Below are 21,373 nucleotides of genomic sequence, written 5' to 3'. Positions count from 1 at the left end.
CAAAAAATGTAGCTATAACGCGTGCCGATCCCCAAGCTGAGGTACGGTGTGAAGGTCCTTTGACGGTGCCCACGCGGCTACGTAGGGGCCTCTTACCTAGCCTTGTGCAAGACCAATGGCAATCGGGCCGCGTGATTGCCCCTTTCACCCGAAGCTCCCTTTGTTCACGCCAGATAAGTACCCGCACGTTGTCTAACAAGACTTGTTTCCCTCCCCCCTAAGCATCTCGAAAGTCATTGACATGAGCCACAACATCAATCGCACCACCCTGCGCCCCGCGAACGACGGACTCGTTCTTCAAGACGGTCCTTACCAAATCGTTATCTCCGGGCACTTTGGACGTGCTCTGGGCGTGAGTTTGACGTCGCATGTCGTCGAACGAGTCCTGATTCCCCCACTAGCGAGAGTTTCGTGCTGCTTGTCGCGCGGACAAACAATCTGGACAAGATGTCGGCCGTATTACTTTCTTACGCTTCCTGCTGGTGCGTGTGCAGCCGCTCTCTTGTATCCGTCTTACTCAATGTCATACAGGCCAACCTCATGCTGCTTCTGTGCATCAGCCTTGTTCTGTACTGTATGGGCATAAAGGTCAACGTTGAATGGCAGTATTCGTACATCGATATACGCCATGTGGGTACCCTCCCGAAGTTCCGCGCCCTAATAGTCGTAGTCAAGAAGATGTGATCCGTGGCTCGACATGTACATGTATCCTGCTTTTTCGTGCATCTGTATACATGGGCCGAGCTTTACCACAAGACATAATCATTTCGGCGTTCTTCGCGCATAAAAGCCTCGTCAGGCAATCGACTTTCCAAAAGAAGATATGATCAGAACATGATCGGAACGTGCCATTCGACCTGCTTGTGTCCGCCGCGACGCCATGACCCCTTTGCTTCGAAATCAGCCTCCAATGTGAATGCGGCAGTATGGCCCTTCTACACGCCCTCCGCTACGAACAGTCGGGCGGAGTCCATTGTCATCATTGAACGGTATATACTCCACCATTTCTTATGTTGTACCATTCATCTGACGTTTCGCCCAGCGCACGCACTGTAGACTGCATCATTGTCGAACAACTTCAAGAGTTTTCGCAGCGCTGTGTCCTTCTCAACAGCACGCCTTCTGCGACCGGCACTGTGAGAATCGCTTGCGCCAGGAATCCCGCTTCCGCAGGAAGGCCGCGAAGGCGTCGAAGGAGGAGCCTGCTCGCCTCAACGACGTCAATCAAGATGCTCACCAGCAAAAGAAACTGCTTCCGCAGGCTGTCGTGAAGGCGCTGCGTGTCAGGAAGGGGTCGCGCGGCAAGAATACGCTCAACGCGGTCAAGATGCGCCGGTCCTCGAGTCCACTTTCACCCTCTCCTCAGCGCTGCGACTTCGAGGGTGCTACCTTCGAATTTCCATCAAGCTCGTTTAGCGCGGGCGCGTTTAATTTTATGGCTGGCTGGGGCGACCTGGGCAGTATGCCGTTAGATTTGTCGTTTTATTCCGCGCGAACATTTCTGTGAGCGCACCTTGTTTGATGTTTTGGGACGAGGAGCGCGCGCGCATTTGGGTCGCGCGCCTACTTTTCTGCTGATTCGATCCTTCCGCGCGCGCGATTGAAGGATCTCCGAGTACCTTATCGTTTATGTAGAGTATCGACGGGTATTTAACTTGTAAGACGAGGCGCGCGCCGCGCGGTCGCTGCTGACGTAAACGTTCTCCTTTAGGAAGGCAGGGGTCCGAGCGCACGTGGTCTTACCTTGGTGCGGGAATCCCTTCCGCTTGGCCATTCCTTTCCTCTTCTACCCCTTATATACCTTACTAAGGGCTTTAAAGCGAGCTTAAACACGCAGGAGGTAGATTTTGGCCTTCTAATCCGCTCCACAAAGCCAAGGACAGGCATAGGCTGTCCCTGACTCTCTATCTCCCCTTCTCCGTCAAAGATATCCCAGAAGAGCACAGATCCTCTCTCAAAAGGCGTATATAGCACTATAAGTGCTGTAGAGAGGGTTTTAGGACCACAGAAGGCACTCAGCCATGAAGAATGCTCAAGTCGAGGGCTAGGACCCCCTCCGTCCTAATTTGGAAGGACGTCGGCAATTCCCGAGCCTGCCTGCGAGCCCCGCGGAAACATTTTGAGCGTCTGAAGGTCATTGAAACTAGCTTTTCCGCTCGTATACGCGCGCGGAGCACCCTTTAACGCATGGCTTTGGGCGCGGGACCCAGAAATACGCGCGCGCTCAGTTGATCACGCCTGTGTGCGCGCGCGGCGGTCAAGGGCGCGCGCGCTCCTCGTTTCAAAACATCAAACAAGGTGCGCTCACAGAAATGTTCGCGCGGAATAAAACGACAAATCTAACGGCATATGGGCAGCACAGAAACCAATACCCAACTGCTACCAGGGCTCACGCGCACGGGCGACATCTCGACGTGGGACTTCGAGTCTTTCCTCACGACCCCAGGACCCGCTCTCTCCACCATTCCCAAGGAGGCACCTGCCAATGTCACGCCATTTGCATCGTCCCCACGCCTTCCCCTTTGGCCCGTTCCTTGCCCCCTGTCACCCGCCCGGCGCGGCCTTGGCGCGCAATGCGGCATGACAGTCGCGACGAAAACGACGGAAGTGAAGGTGCCCTGGTTGTGAGACATCCCGCTTTCACCGGGGAGTGACGCACGGCGATTCCCCTCGGGCCAGGTTTACTTACGCACGGTGAAACTCGGTGGCGTTGGCCTTGACATTACAATATACATCGTAGTAGAGTATAGTGTAGCTACGATAATAAAGAAAGAAGTAGCAGACCTTACTATCCTGCGTCAGGGGATCAGCAAAGGTCTCGAGATCGGCACAGCCAGCGACTGCATCGCCGAGCCAATGCCGGTGCTTCGGGGTGCTGGGAGCTGCCTGGAGCTGGGTCGTAAAGTCAGACCACGGTGGCAGCGCACGGTCTGACGTTGAGGTGACGAGAGGAGGAGAGGCTGCGTGGAAGGGGGATGCGGGGTGCTCGGAATGGGAATAGGTTCACGGACAGAATGGTCGAGGCTAGCAACAACGTATGAGGAGGAAGGCGTTGGACGGGGAGGGGGCGGGTGAGAGGCGGTCGGAGAAATGTCGGAAGGGGATTCGGAAGGGGAGGAGGGCGAGACACATGGGTGTGGATGTGACTGCTGCAGGAAAGAAAGTCGTTCTCCCCCCGAAGCGGAAGCCGGGGTGTACAGGATTACAATACTGTAGTCATTATTATCATTCCTAACTTACCAACTCTACCCAGTGATTCGTGCCCAGATGGGTCCTGCTATGGGAAACGCACCGTTCCCCCTGTGAAACCTTTCGTTCGGTGCAGTTCGGTGGAAGCAAGTCACGTCCGGGCGCGTTTAATGAGCGGGCGCGTCGTGGACGTCGTGTGCGATGATGAGGGGAGGAGGAAAGAGAGTAAAGGGGAAGGGGCGGGACGTGAGCGCGTCAATTGACAGACCGGCCCGCCCGGATGTAACGGACGAACGGGACGAACGATCGGGGCGAAGCGATCACTTCCGAGACCATGCGTGTCCTATCAGTGATCTTGCGGCAATGGGTTTTACTCCATGATCGACTTTCCAAATGGAGTTGACAACTGGTGACTGCCGCAGGCGGCCTCTCACAGCTTGTTCAGTCGCCAGTTCTGCCGCACTGCGAGGTGTTACGTGCTTGTGTAATCACATAACTCTGCCTACAGCCTGTAGTACTCCCTCGCCGTGCTCTGGACCATACTTCAGTGTACATGTTGGTATCTAGTGATATATTTTGTTAACAGTGTCTGCCCTGTGCTTCTCGTCAATTCAGTATCTGGAACAGGAAGGATCGAAACCCACGGTAAGCTGATTTCCCCCCCTTGGCGTCGCTTGATGATGAGCAATTGTGTACCCTGGATAATATCAGGCACAGCTCATTGCAGTCCGCTCAAGGCATACATACATCGGCCAGGCGCTCGATAGCAATGACGCGGCCATATACCGTACGCGATTCGTGGTCCCAGTACCAAATATCGTCATCAATCTATGTGAGAGGTAAGCTAGCTGACAGAGGAATGATAGAATGCCTTACACGAAAAGGGTTCATGATCGAGAAGAAGACTCAGTTGAAGTCAACGAACACAAGTGCGTTTCGAGAGATCGTAAGTGAACCTTTTATATCGCTTGGTCATGTTACGTTACAACTCCGGGGAACATCGAGATCAGCGGCCCGAGGTAGCCCTGCATCACGAACGTCGTCATCGCGATATAATTGAGTCGAGTGTAATGCGCAAGGATAGGCAACGGGCTCACGAAAGATTGCTCTATATTGACGGCCTTCTACATTGCCAAGCAAGCCTTAAGGATGGATGGCAGTGCCATATTCGGCGTCATGATCTGCCACTTACCTGGGCGGCTATAGTGCTATGCGAGCTGAGCGCGTCGCGCAACCCGATTCAGCGCTCGAGAGGTTTCCCATACTCCACCTTGTGGTGGGCTTTAGAAGGCTCAGGCTCGAGGGTCAAGCTGGCAGATACCTGGATCCCGAGGCTAAAGCTTGGGCTTCTGCTTGGGTTGCGGGCTGTAATTCCCAAACCAGTCAATGAGTATCATTATCAATCAATGTGTGTCGCGTATACTCTTACCTGTCATCTACCGCCAATGTCAGCTGTTCTACACGTCTTGGGGGTATGAAGTGATCATCCCTAACCAGCGAGTGATGAGTATCATACAGTGACAAACGTTGAGAAGTATGTGCAGCTCAAGGCCGAGCGCGAGGTGTGCGAGGAGGAGGGGCGCAAGAGGCGGTAGGAGAAGAAAAAGGGCACCTAAGAGGAGCAAAAGACAGAGGGAGATACATAGTCGTGGAGGGATAGGAAATAAGATGGAGGCAAAAGACTGGCGGATACCGGATGAGTAGCGCAAAAAGGTGGCATCGTTGGACGTGAAGAGTACGATGAACGGCCCGGGCGATACCGCTCACGGGTGTCGCGGGGGTATGCAATCACTAAGGTTGCTGATGCTGATTGCGGTGTGTCGGTGACCTGGGCGGCGGAGGTGATAGCACATCATTTGACGCTGTCGGTGGTCGCGTCCAGGCTCAGATCGCCGCCTACATAATCGGCGTGGCAAGCCCGGCCTTTGGGTTGAGCTCGGGCTTGTACGGGTTCAGGTTTGGGCCCGCGATTTGGGTCATGAACCCGACTCTTTTGTAGTGAAGGCGAGGACAGCCGACCTCTCAAGGGCAGAAGGTGATGGTATAGCCTGCCCCCAAGGTCAGGGATGTTATCGAAAGAGTTACGCTAGGCCACTCACCAGTGTTGTCGGCGATCGGGCAATTCTAGAGGGCTGTCTTTAATGACTCGTCGTAGCCATAGACGGACGGATTATTGCAGGCTTTCTTGAAGTAGTTGTAGTATCGGGCGGGCAGTTCTTGACAGTTTTGGCCTGGCCTGCAGATCTACTATGTCATGCAAGTCCCGACCCGACCCGAGCCCGCACATTACTAGCCCGGTCCCCAGGCGCGTGCACACATTGGCTCGTAAGAAGCTTGACTTGTTCAGGACGGGGAACATCTGTGGAGAAGACGCAGTTCATCGCCACTCTGCAGGGACTCGAATTCGCGTCAACGAGTCACACTCGAGCAACCTCCAGCGGCGGGAACGTGACTGCCATGAGACTGCCACGAGGTGACAACCTTCTTCGGGAAGTCGATTGCCTGTCTTGTGACGCCTGTGACATGTCGAACCTGTGGCGCCAGTGGCCTGTTCGATACCGACCACGATCTGCCACTTACCTTGTGTGGCCCTCTGCTCACGCGATTGTGCGGTATAGATTGGCGTGTCCGACTTTTTGAATCGCGAAGACCGACTGTGCACGCGAAGATCAGGGCCGAGCACGGCCTGAAGAGTCGGCATCGACATCGGTTCTCGCGCTCATCGGCGATGATTGGCGCGATCATCAGGCGAACAATCGCTCGACTATATTTTTACTGGCAAAATGACGATCTTTTTGGCGGTGAAAAGGCGGCCAAAAAGATAAATATTTTGGGCCTAAAAAGATGGTCTTTTTCCCGGTAAAAAGAAGCATGAAAAGAGCGTCTTTTTGTGACTAAAAATTTGGTCAAAAAGATACATATTTGAGCTTCAAAACGATCGTGGTTTGAGCGCGAAAAATATGATTGTTTTAGCCATGAAAAGTCATGTGAAAAGCCGGTGAAAACTTTCGTCTTTTTCATCACCATTTTACCCTTCAAACTAAGTTCATTTTGCTCCTAAAAAGATGTTATTTTTGACCGCCTTTTTTACCACATTTTTAACCACCATTTTACCCCTAAAAATTTCACTTTGCCACTCGTGTGAAAGGACACCAGACCATCCTTAGCATGCAGAACAGCAGACACCGATCATGGTGTTTCCTACTACTACACAACCGTCACCGCAGTCTGCGTGTTATTGTTCGGGAAACGCAGGGAGCCCGCAGGCCATCTCCCGTCCATGAACTGAAAGTCGCGTTGTATCGGGGCCGGCCGATGGTGCCTGCACAAGTTCCCGTCAGAATCAACGCCATAGGATAAAACCAGAAACCCGAAAGGACCCCGATGCTCACTCGTCTAGTAGATGCGCGTACAGTGCAGAGCTTTTCCTGAACGATGTCCCGCAGCGCGTGCAGCGCGCCAGGTGCTCGTTGAACCTCGGCATCCACAGCAAGCTGTTGACGGCGAAGCGGAACGTCGCGGCTATGTCCTCTGAGATGCCGCTGAAATGAGCGCATTGCATACCGTCGCGCAACTGGGGATGCATGTTAGATGACATGGCACTTAGCGCTTAGCATCGGGTGCGAATGCGTGTCGTCAACCTCGAAAATGAGTCTGTTTACTCACCACATGCGGCCACCCAGACAGATACGAGACAGCTCCGTCCGGGGTATGGTACGAGAACCAGGGATCAGCCAGCGCCATATCCTCGTGCGTCGCAGTGTCAGGATCGAGCCCCGCGAGCTCTATGAAGAACTTCGCGCGCCCGTGGATCGCCTCGCTGAAGTCGAGCCCCGCCGCCGACCACGGCATGTATCCCGTGCGCTTGCGCGTCTCGCTCGCCTCCCGATCAAACTCGTCCGTAATCGCCGGGTCCGTCAGAACCTCCGGGTACCGCACGAGGCGCACCTGCGAGGCGTCCGTCGCCCAGGCGGGCGTGTGGGTGAAGACCACGGAGGCGAGGGCGAGGTTGGTCGGCGCTTTGTCGCCCATTTTCTCGACCATCTTGTCGCGGAGCTGCTTCTCGGCGTTGGCGCGCCAGGTGTCAAACCACGAGATGGGGATGGCGTCGACGAGGTGGCGGATGGCTTCGTCGGGGAGGTCGTCCTCGACGGGGGTGTCGTAGATGGCGCGGCGGACGTGGTCGAGGTCGACGAGGCTGCCGACCGGGGGGAAGACGGACCCGGGCGGTTGGGCGAGGAGGAAGGCATCGTAGGCGTCCGAGAAGGCTTTGTACCTTCTGGACTTCTCGTTCATCAAGCGCTCCTCGCGCAGGGACGCGATGTAGCTGAGAACGTTGTCCTTGATCTTTGACCAGCCTGGCATAGACGAGAATATGAGCTCATTCTCAAAGATATAGAAAACCTGACATACCATAGTCCGTCAGCGGCTGCGCCTTGCTTACGTTTGAGTTTTCGACGAGTCTGAAGCGCGACTTTTCCACTTCCTCTCCCCAGCCTAACGCTTTCAGCCTCTCGAAAATACTGACGAAGTCGTCAGCGTAACGCAAGCACCCTCCACTTCCACACTCACGCCTCCTGTCGATTGTGGCGAATTTCGTCCAACTCACGAGCACGAGCTTCTTGCCGCATGTTGTCCCACTCTTGAAGCAAGAAGCCGTGCTTAAAATGATCAGACGATGTTTGCAGTGGTTCATCGAGTGAAACAACGTACTTCCTCCTGCTTCCTACTCTCCGCGACCTTCTCTTCCACCCACACCTTCGCCCTCTCCGGGTCGCCCCAGTAGCTCTTTGCTTCGTGCAAGAACGCCAATACGTGCTTGATCTTATAAAACATATCCATTTCGCCGGATTTATCTGCGATGGCTCAGCGGACGAACGGACGACAGAGCGATGAGAAGCCGCGCACCTTTCAGCAATGACCCTGGGACTACGTCTTTGAGGTCTCTATCGTAGGGCTCCAGTTCTACGAGACCGTAGATCTTGTCCTCCGGCCAGAAGCTATCAACAGCCTCAGCATTAGAGTTTGGCACGGTCAGTGAGTAATGGGCGACGTACTCGTACTCGAAGCATTTCTTGCAGCACCGCCAGCGTGCGCCCCAAGCGACAGTCGACACATTTGGGGCGAGGCATTCCTGCGATTGCATCATGTGAAAGACATCGAGGAGAAGAGGATCGTCCTAGCACCCACCATGCAGGACTTGTCGAACAGAAGCCGCGCATACTGCGGCTCATTGAGATCGTCCGGGACTGGAGGAATATCTGAGGCATTTTCGAAGCTGGCCTTCCAGACCGAACGCGCGTTTCTGCACATGAGCATCGCGCGGAGCGCCTTGTTGGTCCTCGAGACGTTGAGTAAATGGGCAGGATGGAGATGGCTGAAAATCTGAGAGTGGATGTATAAGAGGACACAGCGCAAAAGATACGCTATACCGTACCTCATATACTACGTCCAGGGGGAGTTCGAGCAACGCGCTCAGCTTTCTTCTCCCCCGCGTTGTGGTCGTTGCTTTGCTGACGGCGCGGGACGTCTTAGCACGCTTCACCTTGCGCGTTGTGCTAGACTCCGCATAGTCAGGATCACCGCGAGTATCCTCATTCCTATAAATATCCTCAAGGGCTCGTCTGACCATATCGTTCGTAGTGAAGGAGACAAGAGCAAGAGGCGACTGACAGAATTGTCGCGTCGTTTCCGTCACGCTCGTGACTTGCGTCATTGCGGCAGATGCCGAGTGCTTGCCACCCGGGACCCACAACTCCTTGAACTTACCGTCATGGGCATCGCTCGTTGGAACCTCTGAAGAATGCCACAGTGGACAACACTCAGCCTCTATACTCTCCTGTTTGGGAGAGGCGATCGAATCATTGTCCAGAACATCTGAACATCGCTGCACTGTTCTCGGAAACACCTCAGGCTTGCGCGGCCTCGCAGGACCGTGACCTCAGAACTGACCGCAGCCTTTGTTTCCAGTGCAAGACTGTGCACCCTTCTCTTGCTACCATGTGCTGCTACTGTATTGACCACAATCGAGAAGCTCGACGTGTGCTGGGCAGTAAAAACTAGAAGTCCACAAGCCAGATGCACTGCCCGCTTAGGGATGCTTCAGAGAGCTCAGGTGCCTGCAGGGTATGTACTTCTCTTGCCTCTCGGCTGTCGACATTAAAGCATCTCAGCGCCTCATTTACGAACGGGCACGCCGGGGACGGGCAATTACGAGAGCCGCCCAGGTGAGGCTACGCTATATAAATACAATGCCTCCCTAGCATTTAACCCTATCCCCGCCCCCCATCCCTCCTCCCGCCTACCACCTCGCCTTCGAAGTAACCTCGCTCTTTACCTACCCTGACAATGTTCTTCCTCACCACTCTCATGGCTGCATGCGCGCTCGGCGCGCAGGCGGTGCCCGTCGCCCCGCCGCCGGCGTCGACGATCTACGTCCCGCACATCTTGTCGCCGAACGCGACGACAGTATGGACGACGGGGCAGAAGGTCAACATCACTTGGTGAGTCGGGCCTCGGGCTCGTTATGGAGAGGGATAAGGCTGACTGATCTGCGCTTAGGGATGCCTCGGACGCGCCGGCCGTCATCAACAATGAGGGGCTTGCGGTCCTCGGGCATGGTGCTCGTAAGCACATCACGCATTGTTCTTGACGAGCCTTTCTAACATGATCATAGCCTGCGAGACCTTGGCGGAGAATTTCGACCTCCGCAAGGGCTGGGTCGAGGTGACCGTTCCCAGGGTCGATCCAGCCAAAGACTATACTATCACCCGTGCGTTCTTCTCCTTCCCCCCCTCTTCTTCCAGCCATTGAACGCTTCTGCCAGTATTCGGCAACTCGAGCAACATCAGCGAGGAGTTCACCATCAAGTTCGGCCGCTGGCACCCGTGGTAGTGGCTCGACTGGGCCACGACCAACACTTGTCACACCTGCGGGATATGGGCACATAATTTCGGGCATTCTGAAGGGGTAATTCAGTCGTGCTACTATTCGTCGTAAATCACTTTCGTTATAATCCAATCGTACTACGCAGACCATTGCAGTGCAACTAGCTTAGAGGGAGGAAAACGTGAGGCTGAGCAAGTCAGTGCATCAGTGAGGGTGGGTCGATTCGGGCAGCCTGCACGTTGAGGCGAAGATCGCGGTCCTACAATCCCAGCTGCAGCTTTGTCCTCCGTCCCCTAACCTGCCCATGGCGGGTGATGCCACTCTTGCCAGTGCCGTCGCCGATCCTCGACTCCAATCTACGACGCGAAGATGGACGCGCAATGCAACACGCTCGCAGCGACCACCCGTCCTCTGCCATCGAGTCTAAGTAGCAATGTCATCATCGACAGCGATCCACCCTACACGGCACTTCTGATAACGTCAATCCAATCATATATCAGAAAAACGCCTATCCATCCTCCCTGAGACCAGCATCGTCAACCCAGTTCTCTAAACTTCCCGGCTTTCGCCCAACCCGGCCACGCTCACCCCGTCCAGCAACAAAAACCTTCACTCCTTCCCCGGCCTCGGCAACGGCTTCCCCAGATGCTCCGGCCCAAAGCTGTCGGGGAGCAGCTCGCCGAGCGTCGTCTCCCGGACGCCTCCTTCCCCGTACCCCGGCTTCTTCTCCGCGTCACCCTTCTGCGGGTAGTCGGCGGGCACGAGCAGCACGGGCGTCTCGAGCGCGCAGAACTCGCGGAGGACCTGGCGGCAGATGCCGCAGGGCGAGGCGGGGGTGGTGAGGTCGCTGGGGGACGGGTTAGATGATATGTCTGATTGCTGAGGTCGGACGGAGGGTATCTCGAAGAGAGTGGGATACAGAAACACGCGAGGCAGACGAGCACTCACGTTACGACCGCGACGCCAATGAAAGAGCGGATGCCCTCGCTCTGGAATTATCATGTTGGCGACCGATCGGCGACGAGGCGTACAGAATTCACTCACCGCCGCCTTCACGATCGCCGTCCGCTCGGCGCAAATAGTGCCGCCTGCAGGAAAAGTAGGTCAGTGGACGCGTAAGTCTCTTAGCGGCGTCTTGGTCAGAGATATTGCAGTGTGGGTCGCATTCGCCGAGGGCCACTGGATTATCCACTCGCGGCGCGCCACCTCGGGACAAGCCCACTGAAGAAACACCGCAGCTCTTCCCACTACAAGCTCGCTCGCCCCCTGCACTAGCTCGCGCAGTCCCTTTCCCTTGATCATCCACACCTCTGCACCAACTCGCCAGTCTCCCTCATCAACTCGCCTATTTTTCCTCGTCACCACCTCGCCCACCCCACCAGACACATCGCAAAAAAAATTGTCAAACAAATCGGCAAAGAACCTACTCACCATACGACGCGTTCTCAATATTCGCCCCCTTCACGATGCGCCCATCTGGCGTCAGGAGCGCCGCGCCGACCGGGAATTTGGAGTAGGGGCTGTATGAGCCGGTTTTGGCTGTGGGAAGGGGAGGTTAGCGAGATGTTGGAACGACATGAGGATGAGAGATGGTGGCAAAGGCGAGATGGAGGCGACGTCAGAATGGCAGGGAAGCGATGTGAGAAGAACACGAGGAGCCAAGGGTTGTCAAAAGAGCGAGATGGAGGCGTCGTTAGAGGATATGGAAGCGATGCTAGAACGACATGAGGCAGTCAAATAAATCAGCAGAATTTGTCGGAAAAAATGAGGAGGTGGATGAGAGGAAATTCGGCTGTGGGCGCAAGGAATTTCGGCAACAGGGATGGACGATTCGGCTACGGAAAATGAAGAGCGATGAGATAAGATGGACAGGCGCGAGAGGAAGCGCGTGGTGCAGGGAGGCGGATGGCTCAAGGACGCGGGTGGCGCAGTGAGGGGTCGATAGTGATACACGATCAGGACGGGACAGAACGAGGCCATAATGAACAGTCGCGGATCGCGCGAAGCGCATTATAATGAAGGGTCGAGGACACGCGGCCTTCGAAAAACAAGCGGAACGAGGCAGATGAACTCCGCCATAATGAAGTGAGCCGGCGCGCGGCTCGACTGGCAACGAGGCGCGCGCCGAGGGAAGATTCGGACGGCAACGCATCGTGGGGTCGGTATTCGCGCAGGAATGCCTCGGGAGGGACCAGGCAGAGGTCGGGGAGGGCGAGGGAGAGGGCGCGAGGGGGACGTGATCAGGGGATAAGGCCGACTAGGCTTTGAATGGACTCGCCGCGGAGTTCATCTGAGCCTATCAGGGGTGGGCACGCCTCGCTGCGCTCCCACCGCCAGCCAGACCTACAAGGGGCACAGGACCCGCAAGCCCACAGCCCAGACGGTACTCACCCTCGAAGGCCGATTTGATGAGGAGCGCGCGCTGCTCCGGCGTGAGCGTCCAGTCCGAGGAGGGCGACATGGTCAGCGTCAATCAGTGAAGTGTGAAGACACGCGCTCGGGCAATGTCGATTCGATGGGCGATCCCGATGGAGTTGATGCTGATGCCGATGTGCCGGTGAACGTGACCGTCGGGGAGAACAGACATTGAGACAAAGGCAGAGTTCAAGGCGGGCGGCCCACGTGTATCTTCCGGCGGCAAGTGGGCGGCAAGCGCGAATGCCGGCGGACATCACACGTGTTTTAGTTCCGCGGGAGACGGAACATGCCAATCTGCCTCCGGTGCCGCATTGCATGCATGCTGCGAATATACCGGTGCCATTGTTCCCCAGCCCGGGCAGGTCCTGGCCTCGGTAGGGGACCAGCGCTCTTCAAGGTGCTCACCACGGGGTATCTTACGCACGGACAGACAGCATGGAGCGAGGAAAACAGAGCATAGATCGGAGGGACTACAACAGACTATGTACAGAGATACAAGGACGGAACCATTGTACAGAGGAGGAGGAGGAGGAGACGTAGTATGTGCAGTGCGTAAGCAGTCGTGGAAGCGGGAGTCTCGTACGTGCGTAGCGGTCAGTATGTTCAGAGGTAAGTAAGAGGTAAGAGGAAAAACATGCAACAGAGAAGAGGAAAAGGGACGGATAGCGTATCACAGCAGCAGACGTCAATCCCAGGAGCCCTGTCTGAACAGGGCCCGCTTACGCATAGCCCAGCTATAGTTGACCCATTCACACGGCCGCGCTGCGAATGCGATGGAAAATCGGCAGCGCGTGGCAGGAGATGAGCCACATCTAGCCACACGTGGATCAGCAGCTATCGCAAATACCAGGGAAAATGCAGAACGCACGTTGTACCACCAGTATGCGCGGCGGTCAGACTCCTCGGTGTAATCCGTAACGAATAGATAGGTAGCGGCGGTCGCGAGGACGTAGAGGAGGAGGCTGAAACCGGCCGGCGGGAGCCAGAACCACACGAGGGCGGTCGTCCAAGCGTAGAGGAGCGCGGCGAGCGACCAGCGGCCGACACCCTGCGGAAGGATGAGCGCGAGGGTCTTGCGCCCGATAGCCGCGTCCCCCTCGCGGTCGCGAAAGTCCTGCGCCTGGCCCTGTAGGGAGGTCAGCTGGTGCGTGGGAGGCGTAGGGAAGACGCCCTGACCGTGGTAGCGAAGATTAGCCCGGTCATCACAAGGGCGGTCATCGACAGGCTCGACAGCGGGCGGTCGTGGTCTGGAAGAAGGCGTGTTAGCAGACTGCTCCAAGGCGCGAGTGCTGGGTACGTACCAAAGCACACGGACATGCCCCAGCAGTAGCAGATGTAGCCAATAGCCGACAGCGCGGACTTGGCGACCCAGTTGCGCGCGAGGCCGAACTCGTTGTACGCGATGATGGCGGCAAAATAGATGAGACTGGGGGTGAGCAGCCCGTGGCGGACGCTCATGAGGAGCGACGCGACGATGAGGCAGAGGTAGAGCGTCTGCGTCGCCTCGGGGCTGATGCGTCCGGAGGGGATGGGCCGGTGCGGCTTCGCGAGCTTGTCCTCGTCCAGACCGACGATCTGAGAAAAGTATGTCAGCAAGAGAGGCTAAGATAGGCGCGCGCCGGTCAACTGACCTGGTTCTTGGTCTGTGGGAGCGCAAGTCAGCGATCTGCAGAACATCTAACGCGAGATGAAAGCCTCACCTCGAAGGCCATGAGATGCAGCTCCGTCCAGGCAAATCCCTCCAGGAACGCGACCAGATCCGTTGGTCCTGCAAGGACCATGCTCATAGACAGCTGCGGGAAGACGTCAGTAAGCGGCCCGTCATGTTGCTTCCGAGGACATACCGCAGGCCCAAGGATGGGTACGATGTCAGACTTGCTGAAGAGGTAGCCCGTGTAGAGACCGCCGAGGACGGTGTCTACCATCGCGCGTGGGGTGTCAAACGCGGAACGAACAAGCTTGACAGCCATGGTGTCGTGAAGAGGAAAGGGGAAAGGGGAAGGGAGGGAAGAAGGGGGGCGGAGGAGGAGGAGAGGGGAAGGAGGACCGGGAGCGGACACAGAAAACTCGAAAGCAATCCGGTGAATTTATACCTTCAGGCCCATCTGCTTAAGTACAGGCGTTTGGGCAGCCCGCGTGCGAGCCGCCGACCCGCGCAAACCATCAGCGCAGCGGTTCAGTGGGCGCCGCACAAGTTCGCAGATTGGAAATGGGACATCGGGCTTGGGAAACGGTGTTCTGTCAACGGCGGCACACACACACACAAAATCGATGGCGATGGGAGCCGGACCCCTGCCCTTGATGAAATAGCGACCTGGAGGCTGGGCCCGTCCTGCCTCCATCCGGGCACCTTCTGCGCTTCGTGTGGGGAATATTCTTGAAAGCCGGGTAAGGCGAGGAGCGCGAACATGATCGTCGTGTGCATTGAATACAAGCCGTTTCTCATCGTCGTCGCCGACGCAGACGACTTGCACGCGCTCAGAAGACCGAAAGTAGGCACGGGGGAATCGTCGGGTGGGAGAGAGGCGATCTTAATTACGCGTGATCGGAATCGGTTCTGCCCTTTTGGGTCCACAAATGCCACGTTTGGTCATATGACGCACACGGCAAACAGCGGTGCACTGACATTGTTCGACTGAGCCTCTGTCGCGCAGAGATATGTAGTAGACAGAGAAACGTACGTCGTTGCGTGGGTGCGCGCCTGGAGTTGCGCGCAATCTCTGCGTTACAGTACTATCACGGGCACGCCCAATCGCTACTGTACCCGATTGCCGACACGACACGACATAAACATAAGCTACAAACCAGACAGATCCTGCCCAGGCGTGTATCGTAATCGATGCAGCGCTAGCTCGGTGGCTAGCGCCGTACACACGACATATACACGACAAAGCAGCTCCAGCGAGAGAAACTAGAGAAACTCATGCCTGCTATCCACGGTGGCGCGCGCATGTTTATTTCCAACACGCGCGCGCCGAACTGGTTTACGTCGCCCTCGCGAACGAGCCAGAACACCCGTACGGCCCTCCTCGCGCCTTGCCTGACGCGATCCCACTTATCTCTTCTGCCGGACTTGTATTATCGATGCACTAGCGCATCAGTGGCAGGCGCCCCGTGGGACCGGACGCTAGGCCTGTTCGGGAAACAAAGGGCTGAGATGCAGGTTAGCGCACCGCCCAGTCCGCCCAAACACGGCCGCGCACCGGTCCAGGACGCTAAAGTTATGCCCACGCACGCCCAAAATGCCCGGAAGACGTACATTCAGAGACGGCCGCGCGTGTTCTATCGCCGGCGAGGACGGGCGCCAATCGCTCGCAGACGCTGAACAGGCCTCGGTGGCGCACATGATCTGCGCGTCCGTCCTCAGTTAATCTCCAGCTGACCGGGCTTCTAGGCGCGTACCTTCGTAGCCTCTTCACAGCCTAGTCCCACCCGCGACGCGGTGCTAGCTACCGACCACACGTAAAGACGTACCGGGAGTCGGTCAACCAGGTGCTCAGCGACGCGAACTTGAGCCGCCGTGAGTAAATACCCACGCAGCGATCAACAAACACGTTCTCTGTCGTTCGCGGGCCCCGCGGGGGGCTAAAGATGCTGCTGATTCGCTGGAGAGGACTCACGCTCATGAGAATAGCCAAAGAAGGAGGGGCAAAAGAATAAGCCCAGCGCGCCCAGATAACCGGTTTGAAGGGGGACCTCCAAGGCGGTATAGCGCCAGTACAACTCAGGCGAGTCCTGACCGTGTGTATTGAAGAGGCGGTGTTGTTCTTCTACATCCTTGCTAAGCTGATAGATAACGTCGGGCGCTAGCTAGACGCCTAGCGCTGATGAGGATAGCACAGGTCTCTCGAAGGGTTTCACCAAGTCGAATCCCGCACCGCGGTGCGCAGGAAGAGATAGGCCCTCGCTCGTGATTTGCCGTGGCGAAGGGAGCAAGGACGCGGGGCCGCTACGACGGGCAGCGGCGTGCGACGGCGAGCCCAGCGCGCGAGCCACCATGTTTGTTGAGCAACTCTACTGATCGTGCTGATCGAGACAGTCGAACATCTCGACCGCATATGACGATCGCATATGGGCATCTGACGTGCATAGTCCGGTACAGTAGGCACACTGCCGCAGAAGACGAAGGCGCGAAGCGTGAGCCAGAAGGATCGGCAGCTGAACTCTATCACAGACCTCAGGCTATGGTACAGCTCGCGGCGGGCGGGTATCATGAAGTCATCGCACTTCCCCCAGTTCCATCTCCTCTGCGTCCTGCGCGGTCGTGGGCAGCGGGGTCACCTTCAGGCCCTCGCGCATCTCGCGCTGCACGCAGAGCTGCTCCGCGGCGATTACGGTCATGACAGATCCTGTCAGGATGGTAAGCGTTCACCCAATCTCGCACAGTACAGATCGGCGCACCTGCTCCCACGACAGCCCAGTAGAAGAGTGATGACGGGATGGACGCGGCGTAATACGTCGTGAGCAGTATGTGGTTGAAGAGCAGCGTGAGCGCAAAGTCGAGGACGAGGCGCGGTCGGCGGACGAGGAAGAGGATGTAGTATATGCTGGACGGTTGCAGGCTGTCAGCACGGTGATGGAACCAGTAGGGGACACCACGCACTCCGCGCCGCATGCCAGCAGCCAGCACAGGGCGATCACCCAGCCGCGCGCCGGGTCCACGCTTCCCCCGTCGTCCGCGCCTATACCGACTTTCTTTCCCCCGGACCACGCAAAGCCGAAGTCTGAGCATGACAGAGCGGGGGAACGAGCAGGCAGGATTAACCGAGCGAAGGCGAGGAATTCGTCAGTGCCAGCGCCACCTCTCGGAAGCCCGACCACGCACCTCCGCTGAACCAGCGGCCCTCCGCGTCGACGTCTGTCCCCCTCTTGGGTATCGTACTTCTTCCGGCTATCTCCCGCCAGTCCATGATCATGCCAACGTTCGCTGCGCCGCCTGCATATTCGAGACGCGCCGGGTCGGCGGCAAGCACCAGCAGAGGCGGGGTGAGGATGGAGAGCGTCAAGTAGTGCAGCGTTTGGAGTGCGACTATCTGGGAGATAATGAGGAGAGGATCCCATGTACTTCGTGGGGCGGAGGGCGCCATAGAGGGCGCACAGGGGGCGTCGTGAACGTCGTGCACGACGCCGCCACTGAGGACATGACGGAGGTAGCCACGTGGCTACGATCAAACCGGTCCGGCGAACCCCGCCATTCGTGTGGCGCCGCTGGCGCCTATTTTCCTTGAAGTTCAGGTTGAACACCCACTTGTAGAGGCGACGCCTGAGATACCTCACATCTCTATCCCCCCAGGCGCCCAAATTGATATGCTTACTCTATACCTGAGGACGAGGGGTCCTTCTCAACGATACGTCCTCACAAACGCAACGCGATCGGCGCGTCTATTGTCTACAGGCGCTCCGGGAAAGCAGGCGCCGCTCCCTTCTTATGTCCCGCAAGTGAGAGGTGCGTGTCATATGCACACTCTACGTTGAGCGTTTTCTGACCCTCTCGCAGCATTCCCCTTCGCCGTCTCCCCGGAGGAAGCGCAGCGGATACTAGGTCCCACGGCCGCGGCTCTGCTGAAGCGCTCCAAGTTCCTCTCAGCACTGATAGGGAAATACATAACAAGAAGTGCACCGTACAAGCCGAAGAGGATAGTCCCTGCATACCTCCCTGCATGGCACTCGGTCGTCGTGTTCGACCAGCAGCGCGCGATGTCGGAGAAGCTGGTGCGCGGACAACCATCTGAATCTTGTCAAGGCTCTAAACAAGCTTACATAGAGAACGCATCTTAATTTCAGAGGCAATGTGTGCGTCTACCCTCCACCTCCTTCCTCGCATCCCCTCTGACCGATCACGCCGCTAGCTGCTTCCCAGGTGCGTTCTCCCCTCCACACTCCCCCTCTGCAAGCCTCCCCTCCTCCTTCTGCACCCTACCCTTCTGCAACCTACTCTTCCCTCCCCTTTCCCCCTCCTCCCAAACTCACCACTAACAGCGTGCAGGCGTCCACTACGACCTCCTCTCAAACCTTCCCCTCCGCGAACCCGTCCCCCTCTCCAAAGACTTCCAACCACCCGTCCCCATCACCGACGACCTTTGCTGGCAGCACGGTATGAACGTCGAGTTCATGCCCTTCACGCGCTACGCGAGTGCGATGTGGGATAACTCGATCGAGCGGCTGCGCAAGCTGGACCCGGCGGCGAACTTGGATACGCAATATGTGAGTGGGGTGCTTGCGTTTTGGGCGCGCAGACGCTTTGAAACTGTGCACAAGCTTCGAAAACGTGCACAAGCTTTGAGCGCGCACATCAGCTTGAGAGCTGGAATGCGTACGGCTCGAAAAGCGCAACGAATGATGACTGACTGACGTTGAACCTCTCGCGCACAGATGGTTTTCTATCCGCTTCTAATGCCCGTGTATCTGGCCACGTACGACGTCGTGGGGAAGGAGCTGAGCGAGTACACGCTCGTCCTGGACGCCCGCTCACGCAAGGTGCGCTTCCTCCTTCATTTCATGATGTCCCGGATTCGACTCACCCTCTCCCAGACCGCCACCACCAGCATCTTCGCCGGCGCCTTCGCCGACTACGCCTACACCCTGCAGCGCGTCGGGCGTCGGGCGCCCTCCAAGTGGTCCCGCCGCCTCTCTCCCCTTCGCTCGTACTTCGACAAACCCTTCCGTACCCTCTTCCTCACCGACGAGATGTTCGCCGAGCCGGCGCGTAAGTCGGGCAGGCGAGAGGCCCCGCTGGAGCAGGACATGCGGATCCGGCCGTGGACGGAGGAGGAGTTTTCGGCGAATCTGGCTGTGCATAAGACACTTTTGCATATGAGCAGTGGGCGCCAGTTATTGACGGAGGTGAGTGAAATGGGGGTATCAGGAGGACTAATAGCTTATGTCGGTAATATAGTTGCAAACGCAGCCACCGCCGAGCAATGCGCTTGAGGCGAGGAAGGTGAGTAGAATCTCTCAAATTCGAATGCAAAGGCACTCACTGACGCCTTGATAGCACCGACAGATGGTCGACCAGCAAGCAGCGATGGTGCGGTCTCTCAGCACCGAGAACCTTTATCCGGAGTGGTGGAAGACGTGGGCGAAGGCGAACCGGAGGCGGTTGGAGGCGTAGGGAAAGCCTACGACATCTTCATAGTAATTCACTCTGAAGGACTACACATAATTTGTGCACTCACGACTATTTCACCATCACAACTACCCTGCAATCCTTTCCGACGACCTGACTCTTGTACTTAGAGAGCTGGAAAACGATGACGCATTCAGGCTTGTTTGTATCTGCTTGCAGTTGTGGATCCAGCATTCTCGCACTTTCCAAATTAGTAAATAACAGAGTTCAACTTCGACGTCCACCAGACCTCTCACCAGCCTTCCACCGGGTTCTTCAGCGCTCTCCTCTCTGACCTCCGTGTCTTGATATTGCAGTCAGGCTCCAGGGTACTCCAATTAATTCATAGGAAAAATCCAGACAGACGCAGTCTCGGGCACTGCCGTGCCACGATTTCGCCTCGCTTTCCTCCTGACCTCCGTCACCTCGACTTCTTCGTGAAAACCTCTGTATCGCCTCACGATACAAACCATGCATGCAGACAACTCCCAGCACCTTCGCCCACTACTCCCCCGGCCACCTGCAGACGATGCCGTCCATCTCTACCACCCATACCCGACGGCTATGGTGCAATGCGGGGGCAGCATGCACTGGCAGGGGGCGGGGCCTTCGACCGAACTCCCCGTAGATGAACCCATGGATATTGTCCAGGAATGGTCTACACTACCAGCACCTGCTTCCCAAGAATGGTCCTCACTGCCGCCTCCCGCTTCCGCTACGAAGGAGACTCTCGCGGAAGTCTTCTCCAGCCGCCACCCCTTGGACGTACCGATAGATGCGCCGCAGAACCTTATCATCTACCTTGCGCTGAATGTAAATGGGCTGTGGAGTGAAGGAGACCATGGTCAGAGGGAGGAGCTGAACTCGGGCGGCATCTTGGACTGCAAGCTCACAGAGTACGCGATCCAGGAGCTGCTCCGGCGAAACACGCTCGACATGCGCGTCATCGCGATCTTTGCGCTCGTCCTCGAGCGCATCGTCATGCCGAAGATGAAGGCCGCGGGCCTGTCGACGTCCTTCCACTCCACCGGAACCATGCCGTGGGTCCAGCCATCTGACCAGGCGCTCGTGTGCACGAAGACGCGCTTAGCACAGTCTGTGGCCACGGAGTCCTCCCCCTTCGTCCCGCGCCCGATGAAGCACAATCGGAAAGCGCTGTATGCCAACATCCAGACCGACTACCGCGAGTACGACAGGGATACGTATTGGTTGGATCTGCCGCCGACGCACTTGTCGCCGGACTACGCGCTCGAGCGGGCCCCGACGCTGCAGGATCCCACGGCGCACCTGCGCGATCCAGCGACGCGCATATACGACCCTATGCCGGGCCTCCTGAATGCGGGTTTGCATAGGCTCGTGTACGGCCCGTACCTGCGGCAAACGCGGGGCATGGAGTATACGAGGCCGCTGGAGTGGCTGGTGCATCGCTGTATATGCAAGCTGCACCTGACCGTTGCGCAAATGGAGGTGCTGCCCCAGCATATAAAAGAGAGCGACGTGCTGGAGATGATCACGCGGATGGGGTTGTAAATTGGTGCGTCCGGGCTGGTTCTGATGAAACTGTGCTGACTGGACGCTAGGAATGCTAGTCTTCACCTTTGCGTTGTACTCATACAACAGTTGCCGTAGCCTCGGCAGACCCGAGAGACGGGACGGGAAAGCCCCGAAAGAGAAGAATGCGTATTGCCCGTAAGCGCGCTACGCACATGTGTATGGCTTGTCTTCAATGTACTCTAGTGGCTCCGTCCATCGCCCTCTGATCCTATCATACTG

The 21,373-nt window shown here is 57.0% G+C and overlaps 12 protein-coding genes across 12 annotated transcripts; 5 read left to right on the top strand and 7 right to left on the bottom strand.

Annotated features, from left to right (window-relative positions):
• Window positions 1-241: 241 nt before the first annotated feature.
• On the top strand, window positions 242-684 carry SCHCODRAFT_02495703 (uncharacterized protein; the record flags this gene model as incomplete). The annotated part of the gene is made up of 3 exons (XM_003033517.2): window positions 242-352; window positions 402-482; window positions 532-684. The coding sequence occupies 3 exons, from the start codon at window positions 242-244 to the stop codon at window positions 682-684; spliced, it is 345 nt and encodes a 114-aa protein (XP_003033563.1).
• A 688-nt stretch (window positions 685-1,372) lies between these two features.
• On the top strand, window positions 1,373-2,526 carry SCHCODRAFT_02457216 (uncharacterized protein; the record flags this gene model as incomplete). The annotated part of the gene is made up of 2 exons (XM_050342582.1): window positions 1,373-1,467; window positions 2,358-2,526. Coding segments are annotated over 2 exons (264 nt in total), but the record flags the coding sequence as incomplete, so codon positions are not given.
• A 1,207-nt stretch (window positions 2,527-3,733) lies between these two features.
• Window positions 3,734-4,017, bottom strand: SCHCODRAFT_02494903 (uncharacterized protein; the record flags this gene model as incomplete). Its single annotated transcript, XM_050343009.1, has 2 exons — window positions 3,734-3,886; window positions 3,937-4,017. Coding segments are annotated over 2 exons (234 nt in total), but the record flags the coding sequence as incomplete, so codon positions are not given.
• Window positions 4,018-5,628: 1,611 nt separating this feature from the next.
• On the bottom strand, window positions 5,629-5,851 carry SCHCODRAFT_02449219 (uncharacterized protein; the record flags this gene model as incomplete). The annotated part of the gene is made up of 2 exons (XM_050342550.1): window positions 5,629-5,705; window positions 5,770-5,851. Coding segments are annotated over 2 exons (159 nt in total), but the record flags the coding sequence as incomplete, so codon positions are not given.
• Window positions 5,852-6,569: 718 nt separating this feature from the next.
• Window positions 6,570-8,905, bottom strand: SCHCODRAFT_01180108 (uncharacterized protein; the record flags this gene model as incomplete). The annotated part of the gene is made up of 9 exons (XM_003032948.2): window positions 6,570-6,763; window positions 6,856-7,547; window positions 7,603-7,712; window positions 7,762-7,850; window positions 7,903-8,045; window positions 8,098-8,189; window positions 8,247-8,323; window positions 8,380-8,574; window positions 8,627-8,905. The coding sequence occupies 9 exons, from the start codon at window positions 8,903-8,905 to the stop codon at window positions 6,578-6,580; spliced, it is 1,863 nt and encodes a 620-aa protein (XP_003032994.1). The 3' UTR covers window positions 6,570-6,577.
• Window positions 8,906-9,537: 632 nt separating this feature from the next.
• Window positions 9,538-10,083, top strand: SCHCODRAFT_02699635 (uncharacterized protein; the record flags this gene model as incomplete). Its single annotated transcript, XM_003033516.1, has 4 exons — window positions 9,538-9,692; window positions 9,751-9,815; window positions 9,866-9,961; window positions 10,016-10,083. The coding sequence occupies 4 exons, from the start codon at window positions 9,538-9,540 to the stop codon at window positions 10,081-10,083; spliced, it is 384 nt and encodes a 127-aa protein (XP_003033562.1).
• Window positions 10,084-10,384: 301 nt separating this feature from the next.
• On the bottom strand, window positions 10,385-12,651 carry SCHCODRAFT_02620388 (cytidine deaminase). Its single transcript, XM_003032947.2, has 5 exons — window positions 12,469-12,651; window positions 11,509-11,616; window positions 11,122-11,165; window positions 11,026-11,066; window positions 10,385-10,924 (listed from the first exon to the last, which is right to left on the bottom strand). Exons 1-5 carry the CDS (start codon window positions 12,536-12,538, stop codon window positions 10,687-10,689), a joined length of 501 nt encoding a protein of 166 aa, XP_003032993.1. The 5' UTR covers window positions 12,539-12,651; the 3' UTR covers window positions 10,385-10,686.
• Window positions 12,652-13,244: 593 nt separating this feature from the next.
• On the bottom strand, window positions 13,245-14,465 carry SCHCODRAFT_02496738 (uncharacterized protein; the record flags this gene model as incomplete). The annotated part of the gene is made up of 7 exons (XM_003032946.2): window positions 13,245-13,307; window positions 13,364-13,621; window positions 13,672-13,742; window positions 13,797-14,070; window positions 14,127-14,138; window positions 14,196-14,288; window positions 14,340-14,465. The coding sequence occupies 7 exons, from the start codon at window positions 14,463-14,465 to the stop codon at window positions 13,245-13,247; spliced, it is 897 nt and encodes a 298-aa protein (XP_003032992.2).
• A 103-nt stretch (window positions 14,466-14,568) lies between these two features.
• On the bottom strand, window positions 14,569-15,024 carry SCHCODRAFT_02240731 (uncharacterized protein). Its single transcript, XM_050342152.1, has one exon. The coding sequence runs from the start codon at window positions 14,939-14,941 to the stop codon at window positions 14,672-14,674; it is 270 nt and encodes an 89-aa protein (XP_050201372.1). The 5' UTR covers window positions 14,942-15,024; the 3' UTR covers window positions 14,569-14,671.
• A 1,647-nt stretch (window positions 15,025-16,671) lies between these two features.
• On the bottom strand, window positions 16,672-17,614 carry SCHCODRAFT_02620380 (uncharacterized protein). Its single transcript, XM_003032945.2, has 4 exons — window positions 17,321-17,614; window positions 17,099-17,219; window positions 16,897-17,042; window positions 16,672-16,844 (listed from the first exon to the last, which is right to left on the bottom strand). The coding sequence occupies exons 1-4, from the start codon at window positions 17,580-17,582 to the stop codon at window positions 16,714-16,716; spliced, it is 660 nt and encodes a 219-aa protein (XP_003032991.2). The 5' UTR covers window positions 17,583-17,614; the 3' UTR covers window positions 16,672-16,713.
• A 578-nt stretch (window positions 17,615-18,192) lies between these two features.
• On the top strand, window positions 18,193-19,606 carry SCHCODRAFT_02666081 (uncharacterized protein; the record flags this gene model as incomplete). Its single annotated transcript, XM_003033515.1, has 7 exons — window positions 18,193-18,207; window positions 18,280-18,355; window positions 18,482-18,699; window positions 18,868-18,972; window positions 19,027-19,338; window positions 19,391-19,435; window positions 19,490-19,606. 7 exons carry the CDS (start codon window positions 18,193-18,195, stop codon window positions 19,604-19,606), a joined length of 888 nt encoding a protein of 295 aa, XP_003033561.1.
• Window positions 19,607-19,824: 218 nt separating this feature from the next.
• SCHCODRAFT_01287461 (uncharacterized protein) lies at window positions 19,825-21,373 on the top strand. Its single transcript, XM_003033514.2, has 2 exons — window positions 19,825-21,134; window positions 21,181-21,373. The coding sequence occupies exon 1, from the start codon at window positions 20,072-20,074 to the stop codon at window positions 21,128-21,130; it is 1,059 nt and encodes a 352-aa protein (XP_003033560.1). The 5' UTR covers window positions 19,825-20,071; the 3' UTR covers window positions 21,131-21,134; window positions 21,181-21,373.

Source organism: Schizophyllum commune (assembly GCF_000143185.2).
Source record: "Schizophyllum commune H4-8 unplaced genomic scaffold SCHCOscaffold_4, whole genome shotgun sequence".
Lineage (NCBI taxonomy): Eukaryota > Fungi > Basidiomycota > Agaricomycetes > Agaricales > Schizophyllaceae > Schizophyllum > Schizophyllum commune.
Note: the sequence above shows the minus strand (reverse complement) of the source record. Positions and strands in the feature narration are given on the sequence as shown.

What these genes read in the sequence shown, in the direction of transcription:
- SCHCODRAFT_01287461 (XM_003033514.2), top strand. Translation starts at nt 20,072, where the DNA reads ATGCATGCAGACAACTCCCAGCACCTTCGCCCACTACTCCCCCGGCCA.
- SCHCODRAFT_02240731 (XM_050342152.1), bottom strand. Translation starts at nt 14,941, where the DNA reads ATGAGAAACGGCTTGTATTCAATGCACACGACGATCATGTTCGCGCTC.
- SCHCODRAFT_02620388 (XM_003032947.2), bottom strand. Translation starts at nt 12,538, where the DNA reads ATGTCGCCCTCCTCGGACTGGACGCTCACGCCGGAGCAGCGCGCGCTC. An exon ending in CATCAAATCGGCCTTCGAGG is followed by an intron (nt 11,617 to 12,468) that starts GTGAGTACCGTC and finishes CCCTTCCCACAG; the next exon opens with CCAAAACCGGCTCATACAGC. An exon ending in ATTGGCGTCGCGGTCGTAAC is followed by an intron (nt 10,925 to 11,025) that starts GTGAGTGCTCGT and finishes CCCGTCCCCCAG; the next exon opens with CGACCTCACCACCCCCGCCT.
- SCHCODRAFT_02620380 (XM_003032945.2), bottom strand. Translation starts at nt 17,582, where the DNA reads ATGGCGCCCTCCGCCCCACGAAGTACATGGGATCCTCTCCTCATTATC. An exon ending in CTGCTGGCATGCGGCGCGGA is followed by an intron (nt 17,043 to 17,098) that starts GTGCGTGGTGTC and finishes GCAACCGTCCAG; the next exon opens with CATATACTACATCCTCTTCC. An exon ending in CTGGGCTGTCGTGGGAGCAG is followed by an intron (nt 16,845 to 16,896) that starts GTGCGCCGATCT and finishes CCATCCTGACAG; the next exon opens with GATCTGTCATGACCGTAATC.